This window comes from Pinus tabuliformis, chromosome J, assembly GCF_031772625.1.
Source record: "Pinus tabuliformis cultivar Carrire ecotype Pingquan chromosome J, CPIR1, whole genome shotgun sequence".
Taxonomy (NCBI): Eukaryota; Viridiplantae; Streptophyta; class Pinopsida; order Pinales; family Pinaceae; genus Pinus; species Pinus tabuliformis.
Window position 1 is genome coordinate 1,200,816,527 of NC_142295.1, and position 12,833 is coordinate 1,200,829,359.

The following is a 12,833-nucleotide window of genomic DNA, read 5'->3' on the forward strand; positions in this document are numbered from 1 at the left end:
TGTCTATCTGCTCCTCCTCTTCTTGAGACTCCACTTGTTTTGATACCTTTGGAGTTTTGCCTTTAGGAGAAATGCTAATTTATGCTGGTTGAAGTGGCTGGACTAATGGATCATCCTTTGGCTGCTATTCAGAAGGCATTTCTCGAGATTTCTTGAAAGCTCTGTCCTCCATGAGCTTTACACCCGTCGAATTACGATCTTCCTATTCCCCGAAAGATAGACTCTATATGCCTTAGCGCTCTCACTATATCCCACAAGATATCCTTTCTCTGTAGTCTGATCCAATTTCTTCGTATTTTCTTCGGGTATATGGCAATATGCCAGACTCCCAAATATCCTGAAATGACTCACTTTGGGCTTCTTGCTGGTGAAGGCACTCTTCGGAGTAATCTTACCTAATTCCCTGTGAGGAGTCTTGTTCTAGACATAAACGGTTGTGTTGCATGCTTTTTCCCATAGAAACTTGGGCATATCTTGATCATACAACATTGCCTTGGTTGTTTCAACAATAGTTCTATTCTTCCTTTCTGCTACTCCATTTTGCTCCAGATTATAGGGAGTTGTCCACTCTCTTCTGATGCCTTCCCTTGCACAAAAATCAGTGAAGTCCTTGTCGATGTATTCTCCACCATTGTTTGAGTGCAATATCTTTATCCTCTTTCCTGTCAGATTCTCAACTAGAGCCTTGAACTCTTTGAATTGACCAAAAACCTCATCCTTGGTTTTTAGAAAGTAGATCCAAGTCTTTCTGAAATGGTCATCAATGAAGGTGACGAAGTATTCAGCACCACTAAGAGCTTTTGTGGACATGGGTCCGCAAATATTTGAGTGTATCAATCCTAGAACACTCTTAGCCCTATTGTTACTTCTGGAAAATGTCGCTTTGGCGTACTTGCCTAGTGCGCACCCTCTGCATACATCATCTCGTTTGGTACTCAACTTTGGAACTCCTGTTACAGTTCTTCCGAGAATTCTTAGAGCCCCATGGTGTAAGTGTCCCATCCTCTTGTGCCATAGTTCATTCAAATCTTTTTCCCCATTGCTGCCTATCAGTGCCATTGGAGATTCTAGCTATAATTTATACAGCCTGTTACTTTTGACTCCTATCTGGGCCTTCTTTTTCCAACTCGGGTGTTTGACATATACTTTCTCCTTAATGAAGAAAACGTCATAGCCCTTGTTTTGAAGCTGAGATACAGAGAGTAAGTTCATCCCCAATCCTAGCACATTCAACGCATTGGTTGCTCGAAGCCGATCCCTTGCTTTTGTTTGAAAGACTACAGTAACTCTTCCTATGGGGGTATATTTTGACTTATTTCCCATCGTGATCTGGAATTTCATCATTTCTTCTTGATAATTCGAAAAACATTTTCCTGTTCCTGTCATATGCCAGGAAGCTCCACTATCTATATACCAAACCTCAGAGGAGGCAGAACTCGTTAGGCAAGCGACTTCTTCTTCCAGTCTAGAAGCTAACATAAAATAATCATGATCCATGTTCTTTGTGCTCTCTTCTTTCTTTGGAGATCTACGTGAGTCTCTCTGAGTGGATGCCCCAACATCATGCTCCTGACTCATAGCAGATTCTTTAATTTTGTTGCCTGATCTCTGCTATGATACCATGTGAAAATTTCAAACACGAAATTCTACTGCAGTAACTGATTTATTTCTCCTACTTATTTTCCATAATAAGTTATTTACAAAACCCTTCATTAAGCATTGAAATAAATTCTACTGCAGTTATCACATAGTAGCATAGAGAAAATAACAATGATATACAAGCACAAGAATCAATCACATCAACACAATTATTTTTGGACAATTGTCCCCGGAAAAAACCAATTTGGGGAAACCGGTGCAGTAGATGAGGGTTTATATGTTAATCTTCAACAACAATCTCTTTACAAGGAACGACTCTACAAAATATTGAGATACTTCTGAGAGAAAACACCTGAGACAATTTTCCTTCTCTCCTAGAGAAGTTCTGACACCTTGGAGACCCTCTATCCTCCTCTGTGTCACTCCTTTGTCACTCCTTCATCAGCTTGCGTGAGGATTGCGTCTCCAGCTCCACTGTTTCACTGACCTTCCCTCTGTGTTGTCTCTTAGATGCTCCGCGTCACGTCTTCCTCAGTCCTTGACTGATGTTGATACCCTCCTCGTCCTTCACCCTACTACTCTCCCTCTGAAATTGAACTTCTTCTCCTTGAGAATCGATTTCCCTCGGGTTACTGAGTATTTGCCCGGTGTGTTTCCAAATGACTCTCAAGTCTTGTATTATACTTTTCTTGTTGATGAATCAACGACTGAGATTAAGTCTCTAATCAACGGCTAAGATTAAAATAGACTTGATCCTCATCTCTTGGAAGCTTCTCACCCATATATTTATTAAGACCCATTAATATTTTTATTTTCCTAGGTTTAGACTTAGGAACCCATTAAAAATATTAATTATTTTAATAACTCCTCATTCAGGTGGAATTTCTCCAAACGATTTCTGGGTCTTGGAGATCTCGTGTTCTAGCCCCTCCACAAAATTTCAGAGCTAGAGCACATCCGATGCTACCCAAAATCAACATATGTTATATACACGAGTCTTAGCAACCTCTCATTAGTCTAAGGGTTATTTTATATACACTAGTCTTAGCAACATTTATTCATTTGGAATAAGTGTAGTATTAATGCAGGAAGACCATTCGATAGCCTTCGACAGTTGAAAGCTCAATATAAGGAAAAGTTTACTATCTACATATGATAAAAGAGATGCTTGTTGTCATTATACGTGCATTTGCTAGTGGCAGAAATATCTCTTGGGAAGTAAGTTCTTGATACATACTGTTAGTTTTTGTAGCATCGTATGTGTTCTTGATACCTAGAGACGACTTAATTAAAATATTTAATCTTTTTTAATGGTGCCTAAGTCTAAACTTAGGAAAGCTAATTAATTAAAGGGTATTAATTAAGTCATGGTGAGAATCTTCTAGAAGAAGACATGGATCGAGTTCTAGTTAATCTTAGCCATCGATTATGTTGTAATCTTGGTCGTTGATGTCTCAACTGTGAAAATTCTATCATTGCAGCAATTGATTTACTTTTCCTACTTATTTCATCATAAGTTATTCATGAAATTACTTCAACAAACATTAAAATAAATACTGCTGCAGTTATCACATCGTAATATGGAAACAAAAATATGCAAACATTAACACAGTTATTTTGGACTAATGTCCCCGGAAAAACCCAATGTAGGAAAACCAGTGTGGCAAGGGAGGATTTTATTATTCAGCAATTTTCTTGTACAACAGGGTGCCAAACTGGGTTACCCACAGATAGACAAACTTCCAGCACTTTCCTACACCTAGTGCAGGCCCTATTGACCTCTGCTAAAGCCTAAAACCCTCTTCATCATCCTACTGAGGCTCTGCGCAACCTCTCTAGGCTTCTGCGTCACTCCTACAGCCTCTGCGTGAATGACGCAAGCCCTTCTGGCTCTGTGCAGTCTCTACTGCCTCTACATGGCTTCCTCTAACTCTCTGTCTGCCACTTCTGCATTGATCTCTCGTCTCTCTGTTCCGTACTTGCTGCCTCCTGACTGCTCTCCAGACCACTAGTTCAATTTCTCAACAAACCCTGCTCCAGAAATTGAACTAACTGGTCTCCCTCAGTGTGTTCTCCAAGTGCCCTCAATCCTCCTCTTATACTTTTTCTATTGACATCTCAATGGCTGAGATTAAGTCCCTAATCAACGACTAAGATTAGATCTGGCTTGATCCATGTCTTTTGGACCATTCTAACACAGATTCATATTAATACACATTAATATTTTATTTTCCCTAAGTTTAGACTTAGGGACTCCATTAAAAATATTAATTATTTTAATATCTCTTGATCTGTTTAGAATCTCCCCAAACCCTTTCTGGGTATTGGAGATCTCATGTGCCCCAACCTCTCCACCAAATTTCGTGGCTAGAGCAAATCCAATGCTACCCCAAATCAATACTCCCTCTTAGCGAGGACTGTGATCTAGCAATACTCCTCACTGAGTATTACTCTGATCATTCGGCATCGGTACCTGTGCTGATGCTAGGCCTCCCTACCCAACATCCTCTGCACTGCTGCATCCTGTACTGCTGCCCATGGTTCTGCCACTACCACTGTTGCATCTGTACGACAACTCCCTTTGCATACGTTCTACTGTTGTTCCTTTCTCCCAGCACTGCATCCGCACTGCACCTTCCTCTGTATCTGTGCTGATGTTGGTCCTTTCTCCCAACACTGCATCTGCACTACAACTCCTTCTTCATTCGTGTTGCTAACACACTACTTCTGAAAGGGGTTCTTTACCATCCCCATCTTTTCCCTGAAGTAGTCAAATTTTGACTTTCCAAGGGCCTTGGTGAGGATATCTACCACTTGTTCCCCTGTAGGAGTGTAGCTCAACTGTACAACTCCACGTTGGACACAATCTCTGACAAAGTGACACCGGATATCAATATGCTTTGACCTATCATGAAATACTGGATTCTCAGAGAGTTTGATGCAACTCTGATTATCACACATGATCCTGGTCGCCTCCATATTTCTTCTGAATAGGTTGACCAACAATTTTCTAAGCCATATGGCCTCACACAAAGCTGTGCTTGCTGCCATATATTCTGCCTTAGACGAGCTCAGAGCCACGGACTTTTGTTTCCTACTGCACCAGGGGGTTATTCCTAATCTAATGTTGAAATAGTACCCAGAGGCACTTTTCCTATCCACTGAACTTCCTGCCCAATTTGCATCAGTAAATCCACTGAATCTGATATCCTTCCCCTTGTTGTACAAGAGCCCATAATCAATTGTTCCCTGTAAATACCTAAGAGCGTGCTTGGCTGCTGTCCAGTGAGCCCTCTTTGGTTTCACCATGAACTGATTGAGGGTGTTGACAACATAGCAAATGTCTGGCCTGGTATTGACTAGATACATCAAGGACCCTATGAATTGTCAGTATAGGGTGGGATCGACATCCTTGTCTTCTGATGCATCAATCTTCTTCCAGTTGGTGATCATTGGCATAGCCATAGGTCTACAGTCTCCCAACCCAAACCTTTTCAAAATTTTTGTAGCATACCTTCCTTGCCCAAGGAAGATTTCTCCTTTCTGCTGCCAAACTTCCAACCCTAGAAAATAGTGCATTCGTCCCAGATCCTTCATATCGAACTCTGTGGCTAGATTCTTCTTGCAGTCTTCAATGAGTTTAGATGATCCTGTCAGGAAGAGATCATCCACATATAATACTAAGATAAGTGGCTCGCTCTCTACAACCAGATAGTAGAGATTTGGATCCGCGTCACTCTTGACAAACCCCATTTTCTACAAGTAGCCATCTATTCGACCATACCACGCTCTTGGTGCCTGCTTCAGCCCATACAAGGCTTTCTTTAGTTTGCATACATGAGACTTCTTCTCATGAGTTTCGAAGCCCTCTGGTTGTTCAATGTATACTTCTTCTTCTATTACCCCGTTCAGAAATGTCGTCTTGACATCCATCTAATGGATCTCCCATCCCATCTGGGCTGCAAGAGATATCACGGTCCTAATAGAGGTATACTTGGCTATCGGGGCGAAGGTTTCCTAATAGTCAATCCCTTCCTTTTGAGCATACCCCTTAGCCACAAACTTGGCCTTGTATTTTTCAATACTACCATCCGCAACATATTTGATCTTGTAGATCCATCTTGAACCTACCACAGATCTATCTTGAGGCCTTGACACTACCTCCCAGACATCGTTTACCATTATGGAGTTATACTCCTCCACCATCGCATTTAGCCAGACCTGATGCTGAGTTGCCTCCTTGAAGCTGGCAAGTTCTCCATCCTGAGTTACTAATGCCTAATACCTTTTTGGCTGTTTTCACTCCCTTTTACTGTTCCTTGGCTCTCTAATGAAGTTATCTGCATCACGCAGACTTTGACGAAGTTCCCTGCTGGTTCTTCCTCTGCTAATAGGTGCTTCTGTTTGCTCCTCTTCCTCATCCTGAGAATCTTCCTGATCTGAGGAAGGATTCTTCAATTTCGTTGGTTGAAGAGACATGAGCAACGGATCCTCTTTCGACTGCTCCTTGGAAGGCATTCGTGAGATCTTCTGAAAGCTCTGTCCTCCATGAACTTTACATCTCGTCGTACTACTACCTTCTCGCTCCCTGGAAGATAGATCCTGTATGCCTTAGTGTTCTCGCTATATCCTGCCAGATACCCCTTTTCTGCAGTCTGATCCAGCTTCTTCCTCTTTTCTTTGGGTATGCGACAATATGCCAAACTCCCAAATATCCTGAAATGACTAACTTCAGGTGTCCTCCCAGTGAAGACTTTCTCTGGAGTAATATTGCCCAATGCTTGATGAGGAGTCTTGTTTTGAACGTAGACAACTGTGTTGCATGCTTCTACCCACAGGAATTTTGGCATATCTTGATCATACAGCATGGCCATAGCTGCTTCTACAATAGTCTTGTTTTTCCTTTTTGCCACCCCATTCTGCTTTGGATTGTAGGGAGTTGTCCACTCTCTTATGATGCCCTCCTTAGCGCAAAAATCAGTGAAGTCCTAATCGACATATTTTCCACCATTATCTGAGCGTAAGACTTTTATTTTCTTACTTGCTAGATTCTCCACTAGAGCCTTGAACTCCTTGAATCGACTGAAAACCTCATCCTTGGTTCTTAAAAAATAGCTCCAAGTTTTCCTCGAATGGTCATCAATGAAAGTAAGGAAATACTCAGCACCGCTAAGAGCTTTGATGGACATAGGTTCGCAAATATTTGAGTGTATCAATCCTAGTACACTCTTTGCCCTATGGTTGCTCCTAGGAAATGCCGCCTTGACATACTTTCCTAGAGCGCATCCCCTGCATACATCATCTCGTTCCATACTTAGATTCGGAACTCCTGTTACAGTGCTCCTGAGAATTCTGAGAGCTCCATGGTGCAGGTGACCCATCCTTTTGTGCCATAGTTCATTCAAGTATTTGTTCCCATGACTGCCTATTAGTGCCATTGGGGATTCTAGTTGTAATTTGTACAACCGATTATTTTTTATCCTGATCTGCACCTTCTTTTTCCAGCTCGAGTGTTTGACGTATACCTTTTCCTTGATGAATCAGACGTCATAGCCCTTGCCTTGTAGTTGTGACACGGAAAGTAAGTTCATCCCCAATCCTAGCACATGCAACACATTTTTGGCACGGAACCGCTCTCTCGATTCTGTCTGGAAAACTATGGTATCCTTTCCTACTGGAGTACACTTTGCTTTGTTCCCCATGGTGATCTGAAAGTTCATCTTCTCTTCTCGATATTCTGAGAAACACTCCCTGATTCCCATCATATGCCACGAGGCTCCACTGTCTATATACGATACTTTTGATGATGCAACACTAGTCATGCACGCCAGTTCTTCTTCCATCTAGGAAGCCAACATAGAGAAATCAAAATCTCTCTCTCTTGTGCAATCTTCTAAAAATCTGCATGAGTCCCTTGAGGTGGATTCCTTTTGCATCTTGGTCTCGACCCATAATTGATTTTCCCTTTCTGTCTCTGATTACTTGCTCTAATACCATTTGAAAATTCTATCACTGCAGCAACTGATTTACTTTTCCTACTTATTTCATCATAAGTTATTCATGAAATTACTTCAACAAACATTAAAATAAATATTGCTGCAGTTATCACATCGTAATACAAAAACAAAAATATGCACACATTGACATAGTTATTTTGGACTAATGTCCCCGGAAAAACCCAATGTGGGAAAATCAATGTAGCAAGGGAGGATATTATTATTCACCAATTTTCTTGTACAACAGGGTGTCAAACTGGCTTACCCATAGATAAACAAACTTCCAGCACTTTCGTAAGCCTATCGTAGGCCATACTGACCTCTGCTACATCTTGAAACCCTCTACATGAGCTTGGAACCCTCTACGTCAGCCTACTGAGTCTCTGCGCAGCCTCTTTGGGCTTCTGCGTCACTCCTGCAGCCTTTGTATGAATGACGCAGGCCCTTCTGGCTCTGCACAGTCTCTGGTGCCTCTGCGTGGCTTCCCCTGGCTCTGCGTCTACCTCTTTTGCGTTGATCTCCTGTCTCTTTGTTCCGTACTTGCTTCCTCTTGACTGCTCTCCAGACCATTGGTTCAATTTCTCAGCAAACCTTGCTCCAGAAATTGAACTGACTGGTTTCCCTCAGTGTGTTCTCCAAGTGCCCCTCAAGCCTCCTCTTATACTTTTTCTGTTGACATCTCAACGGTGGAGATTAAGTCCCTAATCAATGGCTAAGATTATATCTGGATTGATCCATGTCTTTTGGACCATACTAACACAGATTCATATTAATACACATTAATATTTTATTTTCCCTAAGTTTAGACTTAGGGACTCCATTAAAAATAGTAATTATTTTAATATCCCCTGATCTGTTTAGAATTTGCCCAAACCATTTCTGGGTATTGGAGATCTCATGTGCCCCAACCTTTCCACCAAATTTCATGGCTAGAGCACATCCGATGCTACCCCAAATCAACATCAACAAGAGATTATAAGAAGAAAATCGATGGGGGTTGGAGAACACACTTGAGACACCAAGGAATTCGATTTTGCTAGGAAATCGATCTTCATACTAGTAGTTGTGTGTTGCCGGAGGTGATTCAGTAAGATCAAAGTAGTGAGAGAGGGGCAGGGATAGTAAGGCCGAGAGGAAGATTTTCTAGTCTGGTGAGTGCATAGCAGAGAGACAGAGATTTCCACAAAGGCAGCGCAGAGCAGAGAGGCAACACAGTGCTTCAGATGGGAAACCGTATTTTGTTGGGGAGAAGCAGTGATTTAGTGCCAAAAGCTGGAGTGGGAGCCCGGAGGCCAGGAGAGTCCATTTCCCAGACAACAACTAATCAGTTAGCAAGAGAGATGCTGGTCTGAGTTGTGTGAAGAAAAACTGCATAGGCTGATGCAGGGACTACGCAAAGGCACCAGAGAGCAGCTCATCTTGAGCCAAGGTTAGTGTCTGATTACCACTAAGAGTGAGATTTTTTCTCACTAGACTTCTGTAAGTCATTTCTCTGTATGGATTGTTAGATTTGAGCATCCATAGATTTGTACTCAGACTTACTACTGCATAATAATAAAACCCTTAGCTGCTGCACCGGTTTTTCCAAGTTGGGTTTTTCCGAGGACATTGGTCCAAAAATATCTATGTATTTGTGTGTGTGTGCATCTATTCTTCCAACATTATTTTTCCTCTACAGTATTGTATTTGTGAAGGCTGTAGTGTATTAGTTTCGATATTTACCATAGGATGCGGTAAATAATTTGTTCAGTTTATTTAACAAATAGAAGAAACTTAATTAGCTGCTGCAGTAGGATTCCAGACTTTGGAATTTTCTTACATACTGATTATAATAGTCTTCAGTGCGTACTATGACAGAAAACCTTGTTCACTGATGCAACCTTTGACATGGAAATTTACATAAAAATGGAAGGACAATGTAGTAACTGATGCACTATCATGAAAAGATGAAGATGTAACAACATACACAACATTGGTCATGTTCCATGACTAGTTAGATGAATTATGAGTTGAATACACCAAAGACCTTGAATCATATTCCATAATCAGTAACTTGGGTCAAACCAAATTTTTGGATGGAGATATGACAATCTCTTGTACAAGGACAAGATCTATCTAACCCCATCCTCAAAATTTTAAATGAAGCCTTAGGGAATTACGTGACTGTCCAACTGCAAGATATGTAGGACTTTCCAAAACTTACTATAATGCACGACAAACTTTTATATTAGAAAGGGATAATTAAGGATATATGTCACACAAATAAGAGTGCAAATGTTATGTCACCAGGGTTACTCCACCCTCTTGAGATTTCTAACTTGAAGTGGGAAGAAATTTTGATGGAGTTCATTTAAGGGTTGCCCATGTTTTATGGAAAGGATAAAATTTTTGTTGTGGTTGATAGGCTAAGCATGCACCTTTATATGGGGATAAGGAAAACAGATTTGGCAAAACAAATTGATGAAGTGTTTTGCAAGAATATTTATAAATTGCATATTTTGAAGTTCATTGTCAGTCATAGGGATGCAAAATTTTAAGGAAAGTTTTAGAAAGACCCTTGCAAACAAACTGGAATATCTCTTAATATGAGTTCGCCATATTGTCCTCAAATGAATGGTCAAATGTAAATTGTAACCAAATGCTTGGAAGCATTCCTCTGTTGTTTTGTGATAGATAAGCAAAATAAGTGGTTTTGATGGTTACATTTGGCAGAATGGTGGTATAATTTTACTTACCTCGCATCAATGAAAATGACTCCCTTCCATGGTTATGAACTGCAAAAATGGAAGGAGTTTACATTCTCTAACACTAAGGTGCCAGCAGTAAAGAATCTGCCAGCAGAAGATCAGAAGGTCATTCAATCACTAAAAAGGAACTTGGCAATTGCTCTTAATTGAATGAAACAAGAGCCAGATCAACATAGATCAGAAAAGGAAATTTGAAGGTGTTTGGGTATTCATAGGACTTCAGCCCTGCAAACAGTTATCTCTTGAGCAGCAAAAGAAGAACAAATTGGCTTCTAGGTTTTATGCACTGTATTGACTTAACAAAAATATTAACCAAGTATCCTAAGGATTGGAATTGCTGGACAATAGCAGCATCCATAATGTGTTTCATGTGTCATGTCTCAAGATGGTTTGAGAACATCATTCAGCATAATCAGAACTCCCTGTATTGGATGATGAATGAAGAATTATTCTAGAGCCAGAAGGCATTTTCTTGAGTCTACACTAGAACAAAAACCTTTGTTCCATAACCATTAAAAAATATCTCATTAAATGAAAGAACCTTCCAGAAAAATATTCATGTAAAACAAAAAAATTTCACCATAAAAATTCCTCATTACCCTTGTTTTGAGGACAAAGTAATTCTAAAGGTGTATGCAATGTTACGTACATAAAAATAACATAGGCGCTGGCAAAGAAGTATAATTTAATATAAAACATAGTAAAGAAAAAATAAAAAAGAATAATTATATATAAATAAAAAAGAAAAAAATTGGACATTCCTTTTGCAATGAAAAGGCACAAAGGTCCTCTCCAATTGTATATATATATGGTGCCACAATTGTATAGTCATCATCTTAGTTTTATTCAACATTCATTCATGCATATTCAAGTTATGTGAGTTCTGACACTTCCGCTTCATGTTTTAGAATTTTCCAGGAAAATCTCCGACAAAGCGTTCTACACCTGCATATGTAGAAGCAAAAAGTATGAAGGTATGACATTAAAAGTTTAGGCTTTAGTCAAAATGATATCAGTAGCAGTTTCTACATTTTAATCTCGCAATGGCTTAATTACAGTTGATGTTCTCTCTGTAATAGTGCATATCCATATTATGTATAGCGTGGATTAGGGTGAAGAGTGTAAATTGATTTTTTAGTTTAAAAATATCTGAGTTGGCTGTATGGTTATTCTGCTTGGTGTAAAAGAGAGTATAAATTGATTTTGTAGTTTTCTATTACAAATTATTGATTACTTGCATCATTGCAACCAGTTGATCATAAATATGGGGGGAGACTATGCTTACAAGAGTACCTTTTAATTTACAAATATTTTTTATTCTTGATAGCATACATGAAATGCACTGTGTTTTACTTTTTGTTTGGATGTTTCTGAGGTGTTCTACAATCCTTCAGGGCCTGCGGTACATTGCAGACACAATCCAGTCAGGAGCTACTGAAAAATCAAATGTGAATGCAATTTTACAGAACAAAATCGATGATCCAGCCACTGGAAAATCCTCAAGACGAGCAACTGAAATACAAAAGCCACATGTAAATGAATGATCTTTGACCAGGTTTGTGACATGACTGAGTCAAACAAATTTTTTCTATAGCTGTAATTATACAAATTTCAAAGGGGAAATCTGTTTTTAAGAAAACAGATAGGGTTTACAATTTTGTTTAACCCTATTATACTATATGCAGGACATGTTCAACGGAGGTCTGATATGAATGCTTTTTCTTCAAACTGGTGGTTATGATTTTTGACTTTTCTGTGGGAGTATAAGCTCCTATTGATGACTGGCAAAACAAACCATTGGACCGTCGATATTGTTGATACGAATTGGTCAATGGGGCCAACATCCTTGACAATAAAAAGAATCGTACTCCGTTAAAAATGCAATAGCGTGGATTATGTATATATTTCAAATATTTTGTACATTCAGCAATAATGAGCCGAGCTGATTGTAAAATTAATGCAAATTTATTCTCTTTCATATTGCAATCTCTATATTTGTCATATAGACATTTTATAACATATTTTGTTCAGTATTATTTTTTTCCAATAATTTTTATTAAATAGTTTTTTTTGCCTCTTCTTTTTAATAAATTGAAATAAAGCTCCTTTAGAAACCTTGAGGCACTCCCCTTAATGATGGTATCCAAGGTAAACTAGCAGTTGCAGTTATGGTAACCTACCCTGGTGGGGAACATCATGTGAAGCCCATTGAGTCCACAGATGCCAGCCCAGAGAGTTGATTCTGAGACCTCTTCTTTGTAAATCACATCACTCAACTACTCAATCTAATCCAACTAGATGATTCAGTTTAATTATGTAAAAATGCAATAAAATTTAATATCTAATAGCTTTGAACAAAGTTGTGGTGGCAGTGTGGATGATGTGCTTTAGTTCTTGAGGCCTGCTTTCTCTTACTCTGCATTAAAAATGCTTTTGTATAAAATTTATTACAAAGGATATTAATTTAATATTACTCTTAGAATTTGGGCAT

The 12,833-nt window shown here is 39.4% G+C and overlaps 1 protein-coding gene across 1 annotated transcript in view; it reads left to right on the top strand.

The window, feature by feature from the left end:
- The window catches only part of LOC149231433 (uncharacterized), a 293,700-nt gene extending 281,380 nt beyond the window's left edge, over nucleotides 1-12,320 (top strand). Inside the window, exons 12-14 of the mRNA XM_089376297.1 lie at nucleotides 11,251-11,316; nucleotides 11,737-11,897; nucleotides 12,028-12,320. Of these exons, the coding sequence (XP_089232423.1) occupies nucleotides 11,251-11,316; nucleotides 11,737-11,886 (216 nt within the window). The 3' untranslated portion in view covers nucleotides 11,887-11,897; nucleotides 12,028-12,320. The remainder of the gene's footprint in view (nucleotides 1-11,250; nucleotides 11,317-11,736; nucleotides 11,898-12,027) is intronic.
- The last annotated feature ends 513 nt before the right edge of the window (nucleotides 12,321-12,833 follow it).